Source organism: Apium graveolens, chromosome 2, assembly GCF_009905375.1.
Source record: "Apium graveolens cultivar Ventura chromosome 2, ASM990537v1, whole genome shotgun sequence".
Lineage (NCBI taxonomy): Eukaryota > Viridiplantae > Streptophyta > Magnoliopsida > Apiales > Apiaceae > Apium > Apium graveolens.
In genome coordinates this window covers 1,401,830-1,426,867 of record NC_133648.1, presented here as the reverse complement: position 1 = coordinate 1,426,867, position 25,038 = coordinate 1,401,830, and the positions used below count along the sequence as shown (strand labels likewise).

General features: G+C 33.7%; 5 protein-coding genes and 1 long non-coding RNA gene across 8 annotated transcripts; 3 read left to right on the top strand and 3 right to left on the bottom strand.

The window, feature by feature from the left end:
- The first annotated feature begins 115 nt into the window (after nt 1–115).
- Nucleotides 116–1,360, top strand: LOC141706521 (F-box protein At3g07870-like). Its single transcript, XM_074509251.1, has one exon. The coding sequence runs from the start codon at nt 116–118 to the stop codon at nt 1,358–1,360; it is 1,245 nt and encodes a 414-aa protein (XP_074365352.1).
- A 623-nt stretch (nt 1,361–1,983) lies between these two features.
- On the bottom strand, nt 1,984–6,298 carry LOC141706520 (sugar carrier protein C-like). The gene is made up of 3 exons (XM_074509250.1): nt 6,155–6,298; nt 5,393–6,022; nt 1,984–2,517 (listed from the first exon to the last, which is right to left on the bottom strand). Exons 1-3 carry the CDS (start codon nt 6,296–6,298, stop codon nt 2,062–2,064), a joined length of 1,230 nt encoding a protein of 409 aa, XP_074365351.1. The 3' UTR covers nt 1,984–2,061.
- Nucleotides 6,299–13,228: 6,930 nt separating this feature from the next.
- On the top strand, nt 13,229–19,931 carry LOC141706623 (F-box protein At3g07870-like). 3 transcript variants are annotated; one of them, XM_074509402.1, is made up of 3 exons: nt 13,280–13,355; nt 14,433–14,516; nt 14,588–15,758. In XM_074509402.1, the coding sequence occupies exons 2-3, from the start codon at nt 14,514–14,516 to the stop codon at nt 15,698–15,700; spliced, it is 1,116 nt and encodes a 371-aa protein (XP_074365503.1). In that variant the 5' UTR covers nt 13,280–13,355; nt 14,433–14,513; the 3' UTR covers nt 15,701–15,758. The 3 variants fall into 3 exon arrangements, with proteins under 3 accessions (XP_074365502.1, XP_074365504.1, XP_074365503.1); XM_074509401.1 differs by having other exon boundaries at nt 13,229–13,355; nt 14,433–15,758; XM_074509403.1 differs by lacking the exons at nt 14,433–14,516; nt 14,588–15,758 and adding an exon at nt 18,241–19,931 and having other exon boundaries at nt 13,257–13,355.
- Nucleotides 13,684–14,317, bottom strand: LOC141706625 (uncharacterized). The gene is made up of 2 exons (XR_012568867.1): nt 14,236–14,317; nt 13,684–14,138 (listed from the first exon to the last, which is right to left on the bottom strand). It is a non-coding gene; the product is annotated as an uncharacterized LOC141706625 (long non-coding RNA).
- LOC141706624 (F-box protein At3g07870-like) lies at nt 16,047–18,194 on the top strand. The gene has a single exon (XM_074509404.1). The coding sequence runs from the start codon at nt 16,386–16,388 to the stop codon at nt 17,634–17,636; it is 1,251 nt and encodes a 416-aa protein (XP_074365505.1). The 5' UTR covers nt 16,047–16,385; the 3' UTR covers nt 17,637–18,194.
- Nucleotides 19,932–20,419: 488 nt separating the features above from the next.
- Nucleotides 20,420–21,376, bottom strand: LOC141705348 (F-box protein SNE). The gene has a single exon (XM_074508352.1). It carries the CDS (start codon nt 21,086–21,088, stop codon nt 20,630–20,632), a length of 459 nt encoding a protein of 152 aa, XP_074364453.1. The 5' UTR covers nt 21,089–21,376; the 3' UTR covers nt 20,420–20,629.
- Between the last annotated feature and the right edge of the window lie 3,662 nt (nt 21,377–25,038).

Below are 25,038 nucleotides of genomic sequence, written 5' to 3'. Positions count from 1 at the left end.
CTCTCCGTCATTTGATGTTAACAACTTTGTTGTTTTCCAAGACTTTTGTTTATATTGCATTCTTGCCAACCAAGATTTATCAGTTTATACTGGACTAATTGTTCCACTTTGAGTAATGGATTCTAGCATTGAGGATCAAAGCAAAGATCGCAACCTGCAAGAAAATAAGCAGATATATGGGATTGATATCTTGCCTCATGAAATTGCACTTGATATATTTTCAAGGCTTTCCATCACATCTGTAATGCAGTCCAGGTTTGTATGCAGATCTTGGCAAAAGCTGTCACTTCACCAAAATCTTGTTAGCTTGCATTTTTCTCGGGTTGCAGAACGCGATCCTTTGCTAATCTTTCGTTGTGATTTTCCTACTCGAAAGCAGCTTTCTTTTGCAGAACTTTCTGGTACTAATGATGATGTTAAAGGGATTGTGAAGAAGATTGAGATTCCCTTTTCTGCTTCCATGCCAGAGTTTACTGTTGAATGTTCTTGTAAAGGATTACTCTGTTTATGCGATTCATTGTACAAGGATTCTGTTTATATTTACAATCCTTTCACTAATGACTACAAGGAGCTGCCAAAAACCAGGCAATATAAGGAAGAAAGAGTGGTGTGTGGATTCGGGTACTATCCTGAGACTAACCAGTACAAGGTTGTCAAGATAATCTACTACAATATTACAAGTACTGGAGGTGGTCCTTTACGTAGAATCAGGACGGTAGATAACTTAAAATCAGAAGTTTTAGTATTTAGTTCAGGAGGCAACACATGGAGAAATATTGGACAAGTACCTTATTGTGTGTACAGGTTACAGGATGCTCCTTTAATTCATGGAAGGCTTCACTGGATGGCTCTAGGCGTGTATCAAAATATTCGCGGCTTAATAATCATTTCATTCGATCTTGCAGATGAAAAGTTTGAGGAGGTTCCCAGACCTGATTTTATCAGTCCTTTTGATTGTACCAACTACGGGTTACTTAGTCTTAAAGGATGTCTCTCTGCAGTAGCTTATGAGTATGGACAATATAAAGACTTGGAGATATGGTTTATGAAAGAATACAATGTAAAAGAGTCTTGGATCGGAATGTACAGAATTGGAGGTAGAATACCAGAGTCACCCTCCACGAACGTGCAGCGACCGTCTGAGATGTGGAGAAATAGTGCTATTAGGCCATTAGTTACAGTCCTATGCATTTTGAACAATGGTGAGCTCTTGATAGAGTATAAAGTGGGAAGGCTGGCGTTGTATAATGCGAGAAGTGGAAGATATAAGGACATTACTTTTGAGGGTATGCCAAGTATTTTTGAGACATTTGTGCTTCAGGGAAGCCTGAACCAGATTGATCTGCCAGTTGAATTGTAAAATGTACTGTTTAGTTAGCTGTATGAATATCAAATGCTCATTTTAGTTGTAATTTGTGGAAGTTGCTCTTATAACTTGATAACCAGCTACAATATCAAATTCTCACTACTTCGTGTTCTTGTTTTCAAGTATTCAATCACACTATCACGAGTTCTTGAACTCTCCATCATTTTACGTCGGCTAAAACCGATGTCTAAAAAAATTGTGACCGATGTCTTCGCATGTGTATGACTATCTGAAATTGACGGCAAAAGACAAAACAAAGAAGGAAACTCAATTATTCATCCATAAATTCCGAACTTGCCTTCGTTTTGGTTTTCAACTGATGGTTGATATACTAAATGAGTAATATGCTAGTCATTGGTTGTCATTGGATGTATTATTTAGCACTGGATAGAGAATTGATCAGATGTGTAAACCAAGCATGGCACACCAGTATAGCATCTTAATATGGTAGGTGTGTACCAGAAGGCTATTATATCAGGAAGAAACTACACACTGTCAAAAAAAGACTCAGAATATTTCTTATAAATTAAAATTTGCCAAGATTATAACACATTAACAATTGCAAAATAATTCTCAAAGATTGCAATCCAAAAAATTAAATCCACTCACTCTGGCTACCTACCAATGTTTCGGTATAGACATAAAATACCTAGTAACTCAACATAAAAAAGTATAATTTATTCAATAAAATTTCCTCATGGAGAGCATTTTTTGGGCTTCTCATTGTCGACATCATCATTCACAAACCTTTTCCAGAATGCATGTGACTTCCATACCATTGTCATATCTTCGATAGGAATACCTTTAGTCTCAGGCAACAAGTAGTGCACGAACACGGTCATTACTACGACGAAGAATGCAAAGAACACGAAAAGGCCAAATTTCATCCGACATAGCATCATCAAAAAGAGTTGAGCAATGACAAATGTGAAAAACATGTTCACTGAAACTGTGATACTTTGTGCGGCAGATCGAATTTCGAGCGGAAAAATCTCACTCGGTACTAACCAGCCCAGTGGCCCCCAAGACCAGGCAAATCCAGCTACATATATGCATATGAAAGCCACAATAGCAATAACATACCCCTTGGATAAGTTATCAATGTCCCCGGATATTCCAAATTCTTTGCCAATAAGAATTGCAACAATAATCTGTAAAAAAAATACATACACAATAAAGTAAGAGCTTGCATCTCAAAATAGGTAGAGCTAAGTCCATGACATATAAAAAAATAGCATCGTTTATGGAATTGAATATGTATACCTGGCATATAATCATCTGAATACCTCCTTCGTAGAAAAAAACTTTCCGAAGGTGTGATTATGATATGACAATGGTTTATACACTAGAGATGAGCAGCATGAGCCAGTGATTGCAGAATCATATAAGAATTTATAACATCATAATATTCAAAAGTAGACCACCTGTTAATTTGATTAGGAAAAAAAAAATATTACCTTCCACCACATGTAACAATATCCCATTGCTCCAAGGGCCGCCGCTGGCATTAAATATGAAGAACAGCTTCCTGTGAGAAGAATTGAGAAGTTCAAACGCAAGTGCAAATTGCTCCCAAGTCCTAACCTAACAACCTCAATATCTACACAAACGCTGCAACAAATCTCGTATACTATAATCATCAAACTAAACCACAAAATCTAACCACAAGTAATAAAGCAACATCAATTACACGAAACTCAACAGTTCACTCCTTTCAAGAGGAAAATGAGAGTTTGCCTCAACGAGTGCAACACAAAGGCAGACCTCAAGTACTGAAGCTGAAGGTAAACTAACAAATATATTAGTTTTCTTGGTAATCAGATACATATATTTAGCACGCTATAGTAGCAATGCAGAACAAATCAATTTCTATAGACAATTAAAGGCAGCATACACAATTGATTATTAGTTAGCAATTAGCAGAGAAATTAGAAGTGCAGACCTGCCGCCTGAATCAAATAATGAACCAATCACCATTCCCAATTGTGTAGCTTTACCATTCTATTTTATCTGAGATACTCAATACTGCCATCTTGCAGGAGGACTGGGATGATAGAACCGTAAGCAGCAATATATCAAAGCTGAGAAAGCAAAACAGATTGGAAGCAACAACAAGGCGTGAAAGAGCATTATAATATGCCTTCTCGCAACAGGTAAATTGTCAAAATATACCACTAAATAAAATATAAATAATTTGTGACAAAAAGAATCAAATCAAGTTCATAAATCATAACTGGTGTTTGATCTTTTAGCTGAGAGTCTGTTCTAAGAAGAAACACACTAGATCTGAATCAAATGTGGAACTAACATGGGCTGGAATTGGCTCGAACGTTGGATGGCAACCCGCCAGCAAGAAAATTGCTTAACAGAAATAACTAAGCAATATGAGCCACATAACAGAAACCAAAAATCAGCTACAAGGAAGAGGTTTGATGTAGCGGGAGAAGAGGAAAGTTGTGGATTAAACGAAGTATCTATACAACATGATAATATTTCTGTCTCAGCATTCTCAAAAGAAAAGGAAGATTACACAAAGCCCCTGCAGGATAGGCGAAAGCCCACAAGTGTTTCAAGATGCAAGACTTTGCCAAGCTACCACTATTCAAAGGAGACTGTTAATCTAGATGCTCAAACAAATAATTCAAAGGACAAGGTTAAAGTAGATTCTCAAACAAATATATAATACTAACTAGAACAGTGCAGTAATTTCTGTCTGAAACAGATAATTTTCTGCTCAAATTTCTCAGACATAATGAAATGGACAGTACTAGATCAGCATTCAGCAGCATTAACATAACTATGTCATCTGATACAGGTCTTCAAGAAATATTCTGAAGGGGAGGATGAAATGGACAAAAAACATAACAAGCCAAAACAGCCTTCGGAATTAAAGAGAGAAGCATAATGTAAAGATGCTACCACTAAAGCATCGCCAGAGCTCTGAGATTTCACATAACTACTCCAAGTATTTCAGTAGCAGAATGTGCGTATGATTTGCATAATAGTGTTGTGGCTTCTTACTATATATAAGTCGAGGTTGACTTGGTGTAATAGGGTCATACCTTTCTAGAATATGTAGTGTTTTGTTATCTGCCTACATGTACAGGTTATAACTTTCAAGGGAAAATAAGTTAAGAGTGCTACATTGGATGTTTTGAGATGTGTAAACCAAGCATGGCACACCAGTGTAGAAAGAATCTTAATATGGTAGGTGTATACCAGAAGGCTATTATATCAGGAAGAAATTACACACTGTCAAAAAAAGACTCAGAATATTTCTAATAAATTAAAATTTGCCAAGATTATAACACATTAACAATTGCAAAATAATTCTCAAAGACTGAAATCCAAAAAATTAAATCCACTCACTCTGGCTACCTACCAATATTTCGGTATAGACATAAAATACCTAGCAACTTAACATAAAAAAGTATAATCTATTCAATAAAATTTCCTCACGGAGAGCATTTTTTGGGCTTCTCATCATCAACATCATCATTCACGAACCTTTTCCAAAATGCATGTGACTTCCATACCATTGCCATATCTTCGATAGGAATACCTTTAGTCTCAGGCAACAAGTAGTGCACGAACACGGTCATTACTACGACGAAGAATGCAAAGAACACAAAAAGACCAAATTTCATCCGACATAGCATCATCAAAAAAAGTTGAGCAATGACAAATGTGAAAAACATGTTCACTGAAACTGTGATACTTTGTGCGGCCGATCGAATTTCGAGTGGAAAAATCTCACTTGGTACTAACCAGCCTAGAGGCCCCCAAGACCAGGCAAATCCAGCCACATATATGCATATGAAAGCCACAATAGCAATAGCATACCCCTTGGATAAATCATCACTGTCGCCGGATATTCCAAATTCTTTGCCAATAAGAATTGCAACAATAATATGTCAAAAAAAAAATCACATACACAACAAAGTAAGAGCTTGCATCTCAAAATACGAAGGGATAAGTCCACAACATATAAAATATAGCATCGTTTATGAAATTGAATATGTATACCTGGCATATAATCATCTGAATACCTCCTTCATAGAAAAAAACTTTCCGGCCGAACTTATCAACAACATATATAGCCACAAAAGTTGCAATCACGTTTACTAAACCAGTGATCACAGCAGATGTAAGAGAGGCGCTACTCCCGAAACCAATAGTTCTAAACAGAACCGGGGCATAGAACATGATAACATTAATGCCAGTAATTTGCTGAAAGAATGGAATAAGTATAGCCATTACAAGGTGTGGCCTATACTTCCGTTGCAAGAGGTTTCTCCAAGGATGCTCCACTTTCTTAGATGCTTCACTCGCTGCAACAAGATCTTCAAACTCCTCGTCAACATTATCGACACCACGAATTTTCAGTAATTCTGCTTTAGCCTGATCTTGCTTCCCCATTTCAATCAATGAGTTAGGAGTTTCAGGGAGAAACAATGATCCAACAATCATGAAGAGAGCAGGAACAATCGCTCCTCCTAAACTCAAACGCCATCCCCAACCTCCTTCAATCTGTGCAAACCAATAGTTCACAAGATTTGCGATGAGGATACCTAGAGTGATTGATAATTGAAAGCAAAAATTGAGGGCTCGTCTGTACTTGGACGGTGCCATTTCAGAGAGGTAGAGTGGCACTGCCTGTAGTTACAAAATAACATAATAACATTAATATGACTGATTTAAAGCAAATAGCAGAGAACAAGACAAACAAACAAAAAGTATAAACATAACAAAGTATTTGACAAATTAAAGTGTGTATTTATCATGAACATTATATATACCAGATACACCAAGATCATAACCGAAGATCATTCCGTCCATAGCAGCAACAATGCATGCTACCACAACACGTGTGGTGAGCTTTCCTGGATAAACTTTCCCGTTGCTAGAGCTTACACCACCACCGCCGGCCATATTCACCGTAAAGTATATTTAGATTTAAGATTTTAGATGAACTGGTTTCGTGTATAAGACATGGGTATATATAGAGATTTTTTATGTTGATCTTCTATTCCTTGTCGAACACTTTTTTACATATTCACGGTAGAAGTCCAGTTCAATTTTTCTATTTTGGATAATAACATTTATCTTGTGTCCTATCCGGAGAAGGAAGCTTGTTGTCTGTATGTCTGTCTTCTTTTTCTACTCGGAGTACAATTACAGTTATAACCGTTTATTAGTTTGATTATTATATTTTTGGCATTTGCAGTTTAACTTATAACTAGCTTTATTACCCGTGCCTTGCACGGGCAAACTTTATTTTAAAAATTATTGCTATTTTTTTGAGTATTTTTACGATATTTATATATTTTATATACAAATATTTAATATTTATTTATATTTTATATATTTAATAGAATAAATTCGAGTATAATCTATCATATTTCAATTTTTTGTCAATTGGTAAAATTGATTCAACCTTTCAAGTCGATCTCGAGGCTATTGGACTATTTACGACCTGAGTTTCAAGCTTGATTTACCTATCGAACTTTTTACGACACGAGTTTCGAGTTTGAAATTTAAGGTTCGGTTGAACTGGAGTTGTGCTCGAATCCGAACATTTTTAATCGAGTTCAAGCCTTACAGTTTTCGACTCGACTCGAATTGATTATACTCCTAATTGTTACACGAGTATAAAGTTAGTATCTATACTATATTCCCCACAAAAGTAATTTTAAATTAAATGTTCCCCACAAAAGTCATGTTGCAGGATTATAATAAATAAAAAAGAGACGCATAAATAATATAAATCAACATTTTATTTACTCAAAAATGAAAGTAATAAAAAAAGAATTTGATAAAAAAGAGGGTGTAACTTATCTAATAAAATTTTTAATTAAACTCGAGAAGTTATGTAGCACAATAGTAGTGATATAAAGTATTTGAGTATAAAGTTTGGTGTTTGATACCTATTTTTAACAAAAATTACGTGAGGAATGGTATTTTAAAAAAAATTCAGCATTAAAGGGCAAAATTGTAATTTTATTACCGTCAAAATAGCTTAATTTGCCCCTAATCCTCTTTTATATAGAAGGAGATATAATTATACGGAAACTAAAAAAACCGAGTTACATAAATATTATAAAGCAACATCTTATTTACTTAAAAAATTAAAATAATAGAAAAAGATTATAATAGAATGAAATGATATGTTTTATCTAATAAGATTTTTAATGGGTACTATATCAGTATCATAATGGTAGTGACATGTATTTACACAACGGATGACATCAATAAATAATATAAGTCAGTGTTTATTTACTCAAAAAATAAATTTGTAAAGGGAGAATTTGATAAAAAGAGAGAGAGAATATGACTTATTTGATAAGAATTTTAAAATGAATCAACATATTACGTAGCACATATGTTAGCGACATATAATTAAAGAGTATGAGATAAGGGGTTTGATTCCTAGTGAATACATGAATTCTATTTATTTTTAATTAAAATTGCTTAAGGATGACATTTCTATAATTTTATAAAAAAAGGACAAAAACGTAATTTCACGGCGATTAAAATGGCTCAATTTGCCCCTAATTCTCTTATAATATATATAGAAAATAAAAAAGATAGATAGATATATAGATATATTAAAATAATCATCAAATTAAAATATAGAGTAAGACACTCTGCGTAATTTAGTAAATTGTACCTTAATATTTGATGTTATCAATATTTAAACAAATGTGTCTCTAGCTTAAGTGGTTGATGTGATAAATGTGTAAATGTTTGATATGGGTTTGATTCTTATCCAAAACGACAATTTTTAACATTTAATAAAATTTAATAAAATACAGGGGCAAAATAGTAACTATGAATTAAATGTTTCCCAAAAACTTGATGTTGCAGTATTATAAAGATAATAGATGAGCATATTCATGTTACTATATTTTCGTAAGATGCTTATATAACAAAATTGGCAATACCCCTAATGTCATTATTTTGGGGAGAATGACCCTCAATGTCACTTTATGCAAATATGGCCCTAAATGTCATTTCAAAACGGAAAATCGGGTTTCGTTAATTTTTTTGGCCAAAAACGCGAATGCGTTTTCCGTTTCTTCCTTTTTTTAATTTTTCCAAAATAAGAAAACGCAACTTCAGAGGGGGTTTTGGTAAAAAAACTCAACTTCGTCTTTCGTATTTCAGTCAAATTTTTTTTAGAAAAAATGCAAAACGGCACTTGAATTCTTGTTTTGGACATTAACTACAATTCAACCTACGTTTTACACTTTTTTAAAACTGTTTTGTTTATCCATATGTTATATTATTTTATTTTTAAGCTAAAAACGTAATTCTAAGGGGTGTTTTGTTCGTTATTTTTTTTTATCGTAGATAACCCGCAGCCGCTACCCTTCGAGTGCGCACTAGGTAAACCCTACGGGCTCACGCAATAGACTGCAAACCACGTGAACTAAGGTAAACCGCATTTAAGCGACAGGTTCTGGCTCAGGAAGCATAATCATAAATTCTCCTCCCAAAGGATTCGAACCTCTGACCAAGATGATAGTTATCCCCTCTTTAACCAACTGAGTCAACCCTTGCGGATTTGTTCGTATTTTATTCATATATATAAAAAATTCAATATTTTTAAAACCCAAATTGAGAATCGGTGAACTCTAAAATATTAAAAACGGTTAATAATTAGAATTTAGGCTCTAGGGTCTAGGGTTTATTTATCATCTAAACATTTCTAAAACCCAAATGAGGGATTATTAAACCCTAAAGTATTAGAAATTGTTCAATTACGGTCCACGCTTACATTTTAAAAAATTAATTTAAAACTTTATATTTTTGAAATCCGATAAAAAAATATGAAAATATAAAATATTAATTAAAAAGGAATGAAAACGTATTTTTAAGTTGTGTTTTATTATAAAAAATGTAACATCAAATATTGTTTAGGGTTTCAAAAGGTAACTTAAGTGAAATAATAATTAAAAAAAAAACAAAAAACGGCAACCGAAGTTGCGTTTTGAGTATATACAAATACATTTTTTCAAACCTTGTTTTCAAGTGTCATTCAGGGCCATCTTTGGCCTTTATTCAGGCAAATTAAGCCATTTTAATGGCTGTGAACTTACAATTTTATCCTGTTATGTTAAAAAGTTATAAAAATGTCATCTTTACACAATTTTAGTTAAAAAAAATTAGAATTAGTGTATCCACTAAAAATCGAACCCCTTGCCTCGTTTATGACATTCTAAAATAATTGTACTGAAATAAGAAAATTTCGTGGATACTAAGAATCGAACACCTAGCATCCTACAAAGAAACCGATCTCATAACCATTATGCTATAAAGATCTTTGTCTTTAATTTAACTTTATTATTAAATAAAGCACATTCTCTATTTCTGTCCTAATTTCTTATATTATTTTAACTTTGAGCAAATAAAATGTTGATTATATTTTTATATAATTCCATTTTTTCAGTTTTCATAGTTTTATATATTATTATAAATTCAATCATCTCTTATAAATTTTAGTACCCTTAAATTGTTTTTGATTAAATAATGCTAAATATATTTTAAATTATTATAACATTATTTTATGTACTTTATTTAAATTAGTCAAATTACTGATACTTATTAGTCAATCTCACTAATTCAATGACTTTTTAAAAAAAACGTTCACACTTCTCAACTTTTTAACTTTCCATATTCACCATATTCACCCTAAATGTGAATAACTAGGTTGAGATTCTGAAACAAAAGATATCGCAAACACAAGAAATTATCATCGATAAAACATTCTACGGTCTTTTTGTAAATTTAATAAGCAAAAACTTATAGAATTGGAATGAAAAAAATGTGCGTCTTTCATAACAGATTTTCATAAGTTATATTAAACTGAAGCGCAAAGTTATATCAATCAATTTGCTAAATCAAATACTAAATACATAGACAATCAGTGAACTTTTTTTATTTATATTACATATACATTATTTTTTAAAAATATTTATGAATGATCCAACTATACGGATGTTAAGATCTATATACATTTTAGCGATATGACAAAATTTTTAGAAAAAAATAAATGTACAGTTGAACCTCGATGAAGTAATAATCAATAAAGTAATAATCTCGCTAAAATAATATTTTTATCCGGTACCAACATAATGGATACCATGTATATTTACTCCCGATATAGTAATAAACTCGTTAAATTAATATATTTTCTTGGTCCCAACCATATTAGTTTAAAGATGTTTAACTGTATTTGGTTTGTTATTTTAAAAGTCAACCGATATTTTGGCTTGTACGTGTAACTACTGTTGAGTCTCGTATTAATGTTCTGATTTTTTCTTATAATATTTATGAATGATCCAACCGTACGGATGTTAAGATATATATATTTTATACATATGACAAAATTTTTAGAAAATAAATAAATTTGGTTTGGTATTTTAACAGTCAACCTATATTTTGACTTGTACTTGTAATTAGTGTTTAGTCTCGTATTAATGTTTTGATTTTTTAATATTTTTTTTTATAAATGATCCAACCGTACGGATGTTAAGATTTATATATTTTAGTGATATGACAAATTGTTTAGAAAAAAATAAATGTCTTTAGTTTATTATTTTAACAGTCAACTAATGGTTTGAAGAGTACTTATAACTAATGTTTAATCTTATAATAATATTTCAATTTTTTTAAAAATATTTATTAATGATCCAACCATACGAATGTTAAGATCTATATATTTTAGTGATATAACAAAATTTTTAGAAAAAAATAAAAGTATTTGGTTTGTTATTTTATTAGTCAACCGGTGTTTTGGCATGTACTTCTAACTAGTGTTTAGTCTCGTATTAATGTTTTGTTTTTTTAAAATATTTATGAATGATCCAACCGTATGAATGTTAAGATCTATATATTTTAGTGATATGACAATTTTTTTAGGAAAAAATAAATGTATTTGGTTTGTTATTTTAACAGTCAACCGGTGATTTGACTAGTATTTGTAACTTGTGTTTAGTCTCATATTAATGTTTTGATTTTTTATAAAATATTTATAAATGATCCAACCGTACGAATATTAAGATCTATATATTTCAGTGATATGACAAAAATTGTAGAAAAAAATAAATTTATTTTGTTTGTTATTTTGACAATCAATCAATGGTTTGAACAGTAGTTGTAACTAGTGTTTAGTCTTATATTAATATTTCAATTTTTTTAAAATATTTAATAATGATTCAACCTTACGGATGTTAAGATCTATATATTTTAGTGATATGACAAAAATATTAGAAAAAAATAAAAGTATTTGGTTTGTTATTTTATCAGTTAACCGGTGTTTTGACCATAATTTTTCACTTCGGCTCGGCTCGTTTTGATGGAGAAAACTCGTGTTCGGTTCGATTCTGTTCGATAAAAGCTCATGTTAGGCTCATTTGTTAACGAGTTCGAGCTTGAACACGGTTTTCTGTTCGTTAAGAAAGCTCGACTCGGCTCAGTTCGTCAAAAAAAAATAAAACTCGGCTCGGTTCGATCAAAACTCGGTTCGGCTCGTGAGCAACTTTATACTCACTGAGATCAGCACGAAGAGGTTTTTAATATCAATGCACGAGGAGTATTGTTGTAATTACATATTTTCTTTAAAAATTTACAACTATGTCATTAAAATACACGATGTACTTAGGTAAGCTCCCTAGATACGTACTTAGGGACATTTTTCTCTAGAATAATTGAGGAAGAGATGAGATATGTTGAAGTTTGTTCTTTAGTAGTGGAAAATTTAGGAAGAAATGTAATTTCCCATTGACTTGTTTATGTTTATTTCAGATGTATTTTAAGGAGGGTGCAAAATGCAAATCACCAGTTTTCAAGGATATGATGGAATATGTATTAATTTATAACTGAATTAATTAATTATAATTAATAGGTTTAAGGAGACAGATCCGATTGTATTCGAATTTTAATATTGCAGTACATATGCACTAGTTAAATAGGTTTTAAGGAGATATATCCGATTATACTCGAATTTTAAGGGTTAATTATCAAATCGACTCACTTAGTACGCACTGATGTATCAAGTGGGTCACGAGATTTTGTTTGGTATCATTTAAACCATTCAACTGACAACACCGTTAACTCTGAAAAAGTCAAACATTAAATTAAACGATTTCCGTTAATTTGATCTATGTGGACTTGCTTTGACCCCGTGTTGGATGATATGTGGACTACTGACATGTTATCAGACAAATTAAAAAGAAATAAAAATAAGAGTTATTTTCACTTTGTATCCCTTCGGTTTCAGCATAATGCGGATTTGGTTAAGAACTTTAATTATATGCAATATGCATCCCTTAGGTTTTAATACCTAATGACCACCCTCTGGCCGATTTTTGTTAATTTTGGTCGTTAAGTAACGGTTGACTAGGGGTAAAATGGAGATATTAAGTATAAATATTTAAAAAATATATAAAAAATTTGAAAAAACTACAAAATAATATGTAAAAAAATATAGTTATTTTTTATAGTGCGAGTATCTATATAAAAATTTTATAGTGTGCGTAATAATTTTAAATATATCAAAAACTATTATTTAACTTGAATATTTTAAAAAATGAAGTAATTAAATCGAAAAACAATTTTTTTTTTTAAAAAAGGCTTAAATCAGTTTAACACTTGATTCAATTTTTTTTTAAAAAAATAATTATAAATTTTTACTATTTTAACCAATATTTTAAATTTATTAATGTTTTATTTAAATATTTTATATGTATTTTCTCCGTTTTACCCCTACTTAACTGAAACTTAACTGTCAAAATTGACAGAAAATTGGCTATAGGATGGGTATTTTAAAAATATAAAAACCTAAGGGATGAATATTACATATGATTAAAAAAGTTTTTGACCCAATTCGTATTACATCTAAAAGTGAACTCAATGGACACAAATAAACCCTAAGCCCTCATTTTTGGCGATCAAGAACAGCAATCGACGATCATCGGCAGTAAAGGTACTATCGAAGAACCCTAAACCCCATTTTTACTGTTCATATTGTTAGATTTAAGTGACTGTATGTATATTTAAGGGTTTGTGTTTATATATGTAAATTTAAGTTTTTGTGTTCGTATATGTATAAATTTGTGTTCATATATGTTTAAATTTCTGAATTCTTGTATGCTAATGTACAGTATGGTTCGGATTGATGTTTATGTTCATCATCGTGGGTATTTCGCAAATCCACCTAAAGGAAATATACAGTATGTAGGAGGAGTGGTGGATTTGGTATATGAGGATACTGAAAATATGCGTTTTAGTGATTTGGAAGATTATTCAGTTGCTTTTGATTACGACAGACAAAACTCGTTAGTATATTTTCAGTGTGATGGTCATAGTTTTGAAAAAAATGTTAGGGTGTTGTATAATGATGATTCCATGAAAATTAATCACATGTTTTCGGAATTGAAGAAAATTAAAAGATGCACACCTTTCCTGTGCCACATGTAAGGAAACGTCTTCCGGGATTTTTTTGTGTCCAGCTTGTTCGCAACCGTACTCGTTCTCCAAAGAAACAATGACGATGTGACTTAGGGAGAAAATTCACGCTGCTACTTGAATCTGTACATATAGGTGGGTGTATCTGTACATATAGGTGGGTAGAGGTTTATGTGGATAGCCACGTTGCAGAACTAGCCGTTAGCATTCCACATCAGCTTTTTCCGTCTGCAGTTTTTAAACAAATTAACGGAGTGTCACGTGTTGCCAGTTGAGTGGTTTAAATGATACCAAACGAAACCTGGTGACCCGCTTGATACATTAGTGCGTACTAAGTGAGTCACTTGATAAGTGTCACGTGTTGCCAGTTGAGTGGTTTAAATGATACCAAACGAAACCTGGTGACCCGCTTGATACATTAGTGCGTACTAAGTGAGTCACTTGATAATTAACCCCGAATGTTAATATTGAAGTAAGCATGCACTGGGTAAATAGGTTTTAAGATTATACTCGAATTTTAATATTGAAGTACGTATGCACTTGCTTATTAGCACATTGTCCAACGGTTTATTCAATCTTTTACATTGACTAACAGTTTTACACTGAGTAATGGAGTTTAACATGGAGAAACCAAGCAAGAAAAGAGATTGCAAATTACTAGAAGAGAAGCAAACAAATGGTATTGAAAGTTTTCCTACTGAACTTGCACTTGATATATTTTCAAGGCTTTCCATCACATCTTTGATGCAGTCCAGGTTTGCATGCAGATCATGGCAAAACTTGTCACTTGACCGAAATCTCGTTAGCTTGCATTTTTCTCAGGTTGTGAAACACGATCCTTTGCTCATCTTTCACAGTGATTTTCCTATTCGAAACCAGCTCTGTTTTGCAGAACTCTCTGGTACTAATGATGGTGTCAATGCAGTTGTGAAGAAGATTAAAATTCCTTTTTCTGCTTTCATGCCGGAGTTCATTGTTGTAGGTTCTTGTAATGGATTACTATGTTTACGTGATTCATTGTATAAAGATTCTGTATTTATTTACAATCCTTTCACTAATGAGTACAAGGAGCTGCCAAAAACAATGCAACATCAAGATGAAACGGTGCTGTATGGACTTGGATATCATCAGGAGACTAAGCGGTACAAGGTTGTTAAGATAGTTTACTACTGGACTGCAGGTATTGATGATCATCGTGCTCGTATGATCAGGACACCCCGCACATCAAAATCACAAGTTTTTGTACTTGGTTCGGGGTATTACACATGGAGAAATATCGGAAAAGTACCTTATTATTTTGATAGGCCGTCACCAGGAGGTCTTTTTACAAATGGAAGGCTTCACTGGCAGACTCGAGGGGTAAGCAAAAGTGCTTGCGGTTTAATAATCATTTCATTTGATCTCACAGATGAAAAGTTTAAAGAGGTTCCGAGACCTGATTTTAGTTCTGCTGATGATGGCTGCAAGTATTTGTTAGCTAGTTTAAGAGGATGCCTTTGTGCGGTGGTTTATAAATATGGATTAAGCAGAGACTTAGACATCTGGATCATGAAAGAATATAATGTGAAGGAGTCTTGGATCAAGGAGTTCAAAATTCAAGGTAATGTACCAGAGTCACCCTCTACCAAGGTGCTGCAATTATCACGGATTTGGAGAAACACTTGTTATAGGGAATCAGTTCGAGTTCTATGTATTTTATGTAATGGTGAGATCTTGTTAGAGTATAAGGAAGGAAAGTTGGCTTTGTATAATCCGGCTAGTGGAAGATATAAAGACATAACTTTTAAGGGGATGCCAAGTATTTTTCACTCAATCGTGCATTTTGGAAGCCTGAATCAGATCGATCTCCCAGCTAAGAACTAAGATATTGCCCACTTTCGAGGACTTACTTTTTATTAAAAAATTTGAAACTTTAAGCTTATGTTCCGTAAACTACTTGTTTGTCAATAATTTTTTGCCGTTGCTTTCTCCATATGTAGAACTAGAAAGATTTTAAGTGGATTGCAATTACTTCTGCACATTTTAGTATTTTCGAGCATAATTCTCCCTTTTCATGATTCACTAATGTCAGTTCAAGTATGTTCTACATTACTATCACTTTAGAGGGAATATTATAGATCACTGATACACCTCATCCAGCTACTTATCATCAGGAGACCTGATTTTAGTAGTGTTGCTCTTGGCAACAACTATCACTTGGCTAATTTAAAAGGATGTCTTTCTGCAGTAGTTTTTAAATTTGCAGATAAAGAGTTGGAGCTATGGGTTATGAAATAATATAATGTGAAAGAATCTTGGGTCCGATAGTTCAAAATTGGAGCTAATTACCAGAGTCCTGCATCGAAACTCTTGAAAGAAATGGAGCAAAAGATTACATCTTTGTATGCCATCCCTGTTTTCATAACAAGTAGATGAAGTCAAGAAGATTTCTTGTACTCTTCACCACTTACGATATTCACGACTTTGTCATTTTCCCACACTTCTTATCTTCCAAAACTTCAGTTTTCTAGCCTTATTGCTGTCCATTGTCTTGCTCTTAGATTGAGTAATGAATCTTAACCAGGACGAGTTGAGAAAGAAAAGGAAATGCAAACCGAAAGAAGAAGATAATCAAAGAAATGGGCTTGATAGATTCCCTCGAGAGATTCTCCTTGACATAGTTTCAAGGCTTCCCATCACATCGGTAATGCAGTCCTGGTTTGTATGCAGATCTTGGCACAATTTGTCACTTGATCAAAATCTTTCCAGCTTGCATTTTTCTAAGGCTGCAACTCGTAATCCTTTTCTCATCTTTCACAGTGATGATCCTATTCGAAATGAGCTCTCTTTTGCAGAAATTCCAGGCAGTAATGATGATGGAAAAGGAATTGTGAAAAAATTTAGCACCCCGTTTTCTGTTTTAATGCCAAAGTTTACTGTTGTAGGATCTTGTAATGGATTACTATGTTTATGTGATTCCTTGTACAAGGATGCTGTGTATATTTACAATCCTTTTACTAGAGACTACAAAGAGCTGCCAAAAACAAGGCAATATGCAGAAGAAACGGTTTTGTGTGGATTCGGATATCTTCGAGGGACTAATGAATACAAGGTTGTTAAGATAGTCCATCACAGGATTGTGAGTACAGGAGTTGATTATGTTCAAAGGACTATGATGTTAGGTAAGTCTATATCAGAAGTTTTTGTTTTCACTTTGGGAAGTAATACATGGAGAAATGTTGGACTAGCACCTCGCTATCTTGAAAGAAGGTCACAGGAAGCTCTCTGTACTAATGGAAGGCTTCACTGGGTGACTCTAGGTGTACGCAATGCAGTACGTGGCTTGATAATCATTTCTTTTGATCTTGCAGAAGAAAAGTTCTACGAGATACCAAGACCTGATTTCAATGACCTTATTGATAGCGAAAATTATCATTTAGCTATTCTGAGAGGATGTCTTTCTGCAGCAGTCTCTGGTCATGGTTTACGCAGAGACTTGGAGATATGGGTCATGAGAGAATATAGCGTGAAAGAGTCTTGGGTCAAAGAGTTCAAAATTAGAGCTTATGTGCCACAGTCACCCTTAAGAAAGTTGCAGCGAGCAGTTCCTATATGGAGAAACAGCATCATTAGGGCAACGCTTCGCGCTTCATGCTTATTAGAGAATGGCGAGATCTTGATAGAGTACAGACTTGGAAAATTTGCTGTGTATGATCCAGAGCGCGAAAGATATAAAGACATAACCTTCAAGGGGATGCCGAGTATGCCTCAAACAGTTGTACATATGGGAAGTCTGACTCAAAGTACATGCTATGACTAATTATAGACCCTGCCAAGTACTATATGCATTTGATCACTCTCTCGAATGATGCCAATATGAGCTTGTTCATTATATCAGTTGTATAAAAAAAAATCTTTTTTCATTCGTTTGTTTCTACATTAAGCCATGAAATCTGCTGCTTGTTCATTAGGCATGTTGCGTGAACCAAATTATATAGACATGCCCGATATCAACTAAAAGACTCAACTTTCATTGCTAACCTTGCTAAATCAACATTTCTCAAAGTGTCCTTCAGTACTTGTATCCCTGGACCATGCTCCACAAGAAAGATACACTGGCACAATTGGCTTCATATTCGCGTAAAATGACAGATTGAAAGACTTAGAGTGATAAATTACTGCCGTTCTTGTTTTTAGGATCTTGAGAAGTTTTTGTAAGGTATATTTTAAGCCTCTGATCCACTACATTCTACAGATTATTAAATCACTAGATGTCGGAAACATCAATTAATTAAACAAATTACCAACAAGACTTCTTGTACTCTCCGTCGCTTGTAATATTCATAACTTTGTTGTTTCTCCAGACTTGTTCTTTATCTGCCAAACCGAAATTCTTACTCATTCCAATATTTGTTGCTTTACAGTTTTATACAGATCAGTAATGGATCTTGAACTGGAGAAGCCAATCAGGAGAAAATGCAAGGCAGAAGAAGATGATCGAAGAATTGGGCTAGATAGATTACCTAATGACATCGCCCTAGATATATTTTAAGGCTTCCTGTCATATCTGTAATGCAGTCCAGGTTTGTATGCAGATATTGGCATAACCTGTCACTTGATCAAAATCTTGCGACCTTGCATCTTTCTCAGGCTGTGAATCGCAATCCTTTGCTTATTTTTCACAGTGACTATCCCATTCGAAATGAGCTTTGTTTTGCAAAAATTCCTGCTAGTGATGATAATGAAAAAGGTATTGTGAAAAAAATAAGCACTCCTTTTTCTGCTTCCATGCCAGAGTTTACTATTGAAGGATCTTGTAATGGATTACTTTGTTTGTCTGATACCTTGTATAAGGATGCATTGTTTTTATACAATCCTTTAACTAGAGACTACAAAGAGCTGCCAAAAACGAGGCAATACGAAGAACAAACCGTGGTGTATGGATTCGGATATCATCCGAGGACTAAAGAGTACAAGGCCGTTAAGATAGTCCATCACTGGATTGTGAATTTTGCTGATCAGTACGTTCGGAGGAGGCCTATTTCAGGTACATCGAAATCAGAAGTTCTCGTATTCACTCTGGGAGGCAGTACATGGAGAAATGTAGGAGCTGCACCTTACCCTCTTGAAAGAAGGTCACATGAACCTATCTTTACAAATGGAAGGCTACATTGGGTGCATTTTGGTGTTTACGACAATGTACGTGGCCTAATAATCGTTTCATTTGATCTGGCTAAGGAGAAGTTCTACGACGTTCCAAGGCCTGATCTTAGTCCTATTGATGGCCGCAACTATCATTTAGCCATTCTAAATGGATGTCTTTCGGCAGTAGTTTACGGACATGGTTTACGCAGAGACTTGGAGATATGGGTTATGAAAGAATATAATGTGAAAGAGTCTTGGATCAAAGAGTTCAAATTTAGATCTTATGTGCCAGAGTCACCCTGTAGAAAGTTGCAGAGGCCAGTTCGGATCCTTAGAAGCAATTTTCCACACAAAACGCTTCGAGTTCTATGCACTCTGGAGAATGGTGGGATCTTGATAGAGTACAAAACTGGAAGGCTAGTGGTGTTTGATCCAGAGACTGGAAAATATGAAGAGATAACTTTTAAGGGAATGCCAAGTTTGTTTCAGACAGTGGTACATTTTGGAAGCCTGAATCGAATTGATCTCCCAATTCAAATGTAAAATGTATTGATGTTTCGATTGCTTGGAAATTAATTTTATGTTCGACTTAAAAACGGATCAATAATAGGCCAGCGGAAGATGAAAGATAGTCAGGGACAAACGATTGTTGCAGTATATCATACGCATATCAAAAATTGTACGGTAAAGATATGGAAATTTTTCACGGTAAGATATGCTGCAACAATCGTTTGCTCCTGATAATATTAGCTAGGTCGATCCCATGTTGTATTTCTTCAGAAAAAACAGAACAAAAATCTCGAAAATCTAACGGCTAGATGCACCATATAAATAGAGTTTCAGCCTTTCTGAAATGTCAACTGCAGCTAGCCATTAGGCAAAGCTAGCTGGTCCTGTAAACTCCGTGTGTATCTTCTGACAAACACAACATTTTACTCTTGTTCTTATGTGTTTGTATATCATGTCTCTTCTCTCCATGCTGAAATATACTCCTTCAAGCTTTAAGTACAAAATATATTGTTTTCATTTAACTTATACAACCTTGGTTTATGATAAACTAATTTTACTTAATTATGTTTCTAGCGCACCTTAAAATATCAAAATTTGCCCGCAAAGGTTGGCTCAGTTGGTTAAAAAGGGATAATTATAATCTTGGTCAAATGTTCGAATTTCACGGGAGTAGAATTTATAATTATGCCTCCTGTATTAGAATATGTCGCTTAAGTACGGTTTTACGTGAGCCCATGAGTTTATCTGGTGCGCACCTGAAGGGTAGCGGCGACAGATTTTCTATTATAAAATATATATATATATATATATAAATCTTAAGTGATTGATCATAAATATAAAAAAAAGAATTTCATTTATCATCCTATGTTCTAGATTTGATTCTCGCTCACTCGAAAATTTATAAGAACAAATACTCATTTGTTACGTTATCGTCCATATTTGTCAAAAAAAAAAAACTTCACACATCATACATATATTTCGGAATTCTAACATTTCTCTTTAGTCCGTAAATTCGTAAATTACAATGAGAGGTAAAATAGCATGCACATCACAAATTATTTCTAATTAAAGAATGAAAAAATTATCTTTATAGTACATTATAATAATCAAAATTATTTCAAATCATTTAATGAGAATGAGAATGAGATTTATCTAACGTCAAACATTCACGGCCTTGAACAAGAACATCAACGAAGACGGAGCCACATCACCACCACCACCTTTTACTACACCACCACCAACCATCAACCTCTCATAATAATCCACACAAAACAAAGACAATGCCAGCTCAACTTCATGACGTGTCCAAACTCTCCTCCGGCCAAGTCGAGTCAGCACCGGCCTTAAACACACCATGTAGAGCTTCCTATAGCCACCTAAAGCCACCACAATGGGCCGCACACTTAACGGCGGAGGAGACACGTGGCGAAAGCAGAGGTGTTCCCATAACGAGTCGTTTCGAGTCACTGAGCACCATAGACGGCACACTGAGGCCGCCACACCGAGTGAACGGCCGTCAAGGCGTTTTAGTATCTCGATGAGCACGTCAATGTGGTCGTTTATGCAGAACTTGGGCCTCTTTTCTTTGTCTAGCGAACTTACTATGATGCTCAACATTTTTTTTTTGTAAATAAAAATGTTGCAATGTGTGTGAAGTATGTGTAATGTGGAGAGTGTAGAGGTAGCACAATATTTATAGAGACAGGGTTTTGGAGAGATTCAGAGGTTTTGACTTAGGGAGAGAGTGTGAATTATATAGAGGGCGAGAGAGAGAGACAGAGAGAGAAGGGGAGAGAGAGAGAGGAGAGAGATGGAGAGAGAGAAGGGGAGAGAGAGAGAGGAGAGAGATGGAGAGAGATTAGAGAGAGAGAGAAGGGGAGAGAGAGGAGAGAGAGAGAGAGGAGAGAGATGGAGAGAGATGAGAGAGAGAGTATCTTGGATAGAGAAGGGGCCAAGGAAAAGAGTCCAAGGAGAAAAGAACTGGAACCAAGGTTTTGCATGGTGAGGTGCAAAAAAATGGATGTACATGTAAGTAAAAACTGTATTAAATTTTTTGGGTGAAGAGAAAACTTGTTTGTTGTAGGTATAGTTGTTGCGTTCACTTTGTGTAGGTGAATGCTCTTGTAGTAATTTATTTAATTACATGTCCGTTGAGAAAATAAGCAGAATTTTAGTTTGTCAAAGTGGACGTTGAAGCTCACCTGATTGATCATGAAACAAAAACATTTGAGTTTTGTTCTTTTTCTAAAACTAATTTCAATTAAAACCTCCTAAATTTACCGACCCTATAATCTAGACACTGATGACGGGGCTTGACACACATTTTAACATTTTTTAAATTATAATTTCGTAAATAATTTTTAAAACTTTTTCTTCTTAATAAATTTTTTTTATTTAAAAATTTAATAAAAAAAATTAAAAATTAAAAGTAAAATTATATTTTATATTCACATTAAAATACAATGAAAAAAACTCTATACAATTATATGGGATCGAAGGAGTAATATTCAGACTCACAACTCCATGGCTAATCTGTATACAAAAAATGTGGAATACAACATTATTATATTTATGGTTAATTTCGTCACTGGACTAGAAACACCATAGCACCCACTAGGGCTGTATAGATAATCCGCTCAATCGTATAAATCATTCGCACCGCTCACCATTTTTTGTGGATAATTGCAAAATACGATCGAATACGAATTGAAATTATAGGAACCGCATATACGTGAATTAACTGGATTTAGTTTTTAAATAATCGCAAAACTCGAAAAGCAACCGCAAACCGCTATATATAATATATAATATATAATATATATCATTAAATGCAGAAACATCCATATATAAGAATTAAAAGATAAAAAGTTTGGGGTTTTGGGATATAATATATATCATCAAACACATAAACAACCATATATAATTTGCATGGTTCATATACTCTTGTAGTACATTTTATTTTTACAAATTTCTAAGATTTGATAAATATAATGAACTATTTTTATTTGTCATTTATCTTAAAAGTTGATGGTCGATCCGCAAGTCGATCGGCACGATCCGCACCAATCGTAAAAAGTCGCCGCTTAACCGCAACCGCAAATACGACTAAAGTTGGGGATTTAAGAAAACCGATATATGTGATTTTGTACGATTTTGACCTCCCAACCGCACCAAACCTAACCGCATACACTCCTGGCACCCATCAGTTGGGGATTTAAGAAAACCGATATATGTGATTTTGTACGATTTTGACCTCCCTACCGCACCAAAACTAACCGCATACACTCCTAGCACCCATCGTGTATATTGAGTATAATTGAAGGTTTGTAGCTATGCATGGAAGAGTTTCTAACCTGCAACATTACGTTTTACGTGTGTTAATCACTTATCAAAACGCAATATGTATTTTTTTAATTATAACTTAAGTTGATTGTGGAACATGCGTTTAGTGTCTAACACACGGTAGTGCCCTTTATGTAGGTTTTGTGAAAATAGGCAGAAAAGAGAAAGTGCCTTGTTATTTAAGCAATAATCATTACCACTAATCCAACATTTCTCTAATCTAAGCTTCACTTTTCGGGCGTGGGACTTTTTAGTCACTAAAGTTATGGGCATTTCCTTCATTAGTTTTTCATAATTTTACTTTATTTAAAAAGTTAATTTCGAATTCACTTAAATAAGTTAAAAGCCAATTGTTGTTCCACAAAGTTGTGCTAGTGCAAAATTCAATTGCGCGTTATGTTGAACTTTACTTTTTATGTCACGAGATACCACTATCGATCTTCATTTTCCTTATAGCTGTTTTCACTCTTTTTTCGTGAAAAAGGGACGGACGCAGAAAAAAAATTTAGGGGCCGATTTTATACCATAATTTTATGAAAAATGAATAATATAATTTTGAGTGTAAGATTCGTTACAAAATAAAAAACTAGTTGAATTTAACACATATATCTGTGTTTTAAGCGTTTTAAGCAATCAAATTCACTGAAAAGTTGTTGTAGTGGCTCGAACCTTGGTCTTCAGGGATGGGAAGACTACACAAAACCAGCTGAACTAAGAAAACAGCATGTTAAATATTGACACTACTAGGATTCTATTCTGAATCTTAGGAGGGGCCGAGAACCCCTCTGGACCCCCTAGATCCGCCACCGACTATAACCCGAATTCTCTTTAAATCGGACTTTAATACTGGGTAACTAATCACTTCAGATTAAATTATCGATCGGTCTCTTAAAATATCATAAAAAAATCCCATTTATTTAATACTCGATAGCCTAACTTTTACCATTAAGAGTATTAAAATTATATTCAACTTCACATTGAAATCAAGATCATGAAACTCAAAAAATCGATTATATTTGGTTACGTTTTTGAATTCACGTAATCGGTTGATTTTTCCGAATGTTCGAGTACTAGGAAAATTGCCGGCTTAAATCTGAGTCAGTTGATTTTCAATTTTCGAGTATTCGACCGAGTTAACCGATATTATAAAAAGAAAAAAAATAATGCTACATCAATGCAGGACACATTTTCAATTTTCTCCTCTTCAATAATTTAGAAATGTGTACATGATCAATAGTACTGGATCACCTGGGTCCTTGTTTAATTCTTGCATATCCATTTGTTGCATAAGTTTGGATCTACACTCTAAAATAAGCCCCATCCGAGTAGCTCCGCTGTTTGTCGTTTGAGATCGAGATTTTAAGGACTTATCATCGCAAGATTCTAAATTTGATTTTAGGCGCATATAATTGAGGTGCGCATAAGTCGTAAGCTGATCCGAACACATGTTTTTCGTACAACTGCTACAACACATAGTGCCCGTTTGGGAAATCTTAAAATAAGTAACTTATGACTTAAAATGATTAAGTGCGAAATAAGTGATAAGTTCATAAATACTTATAAGTTCTATAAGTGTTTGGATAAATTTACTTATAAGTCAGATTTTTTTTTACTTAAATGAATTAAAACAAATAATTATTAAATATAATTATTTTAGTTCATGAATCTTAAATTAGAAAATATTTAAAAATTTATATTTTAAAATCAAAACTTTAGAAAAAAATGAAAAAATGAAAATAAGTTGGAAAAAAGTACGTCACTGCCAACTTTCAACTTATCAGCTTATAAGTTGTAAATTCAGCTTATAAGTTGGGTCGACAAACACTCGTCGATAAGCTGTTAAGGGCTTATAAGCCATAAGTGGCTTATAAGTTGGCCGCCAAACAGGCCCATAATGTTTTTTTACTGTTCTTGCAATATAATTGGGGGATGTGAAATTGACATTAGTTAGAACTTTACAAATAAGACCAAGTTCCTATAGTAAAAAGTAGAAACCCTACCTCTCATAGTGTGTCGATATATGAATTGTTGGGTAATGAGTTGGAGTTGTGTGTTGGAAGTATATAAAAAACAAGAGAGAAGTTAAACAGAGAAAAGGGGTAAGGCTAATTTAGCCAGAAAGTCAGGCAAAACAGTTCAATTGGGTGTGGAATTTCATACCCTTCTTGCAAGATTACAACAACATGATATCCGTGATGTCCGCTCTTCTTTTCTTGACATTTCAC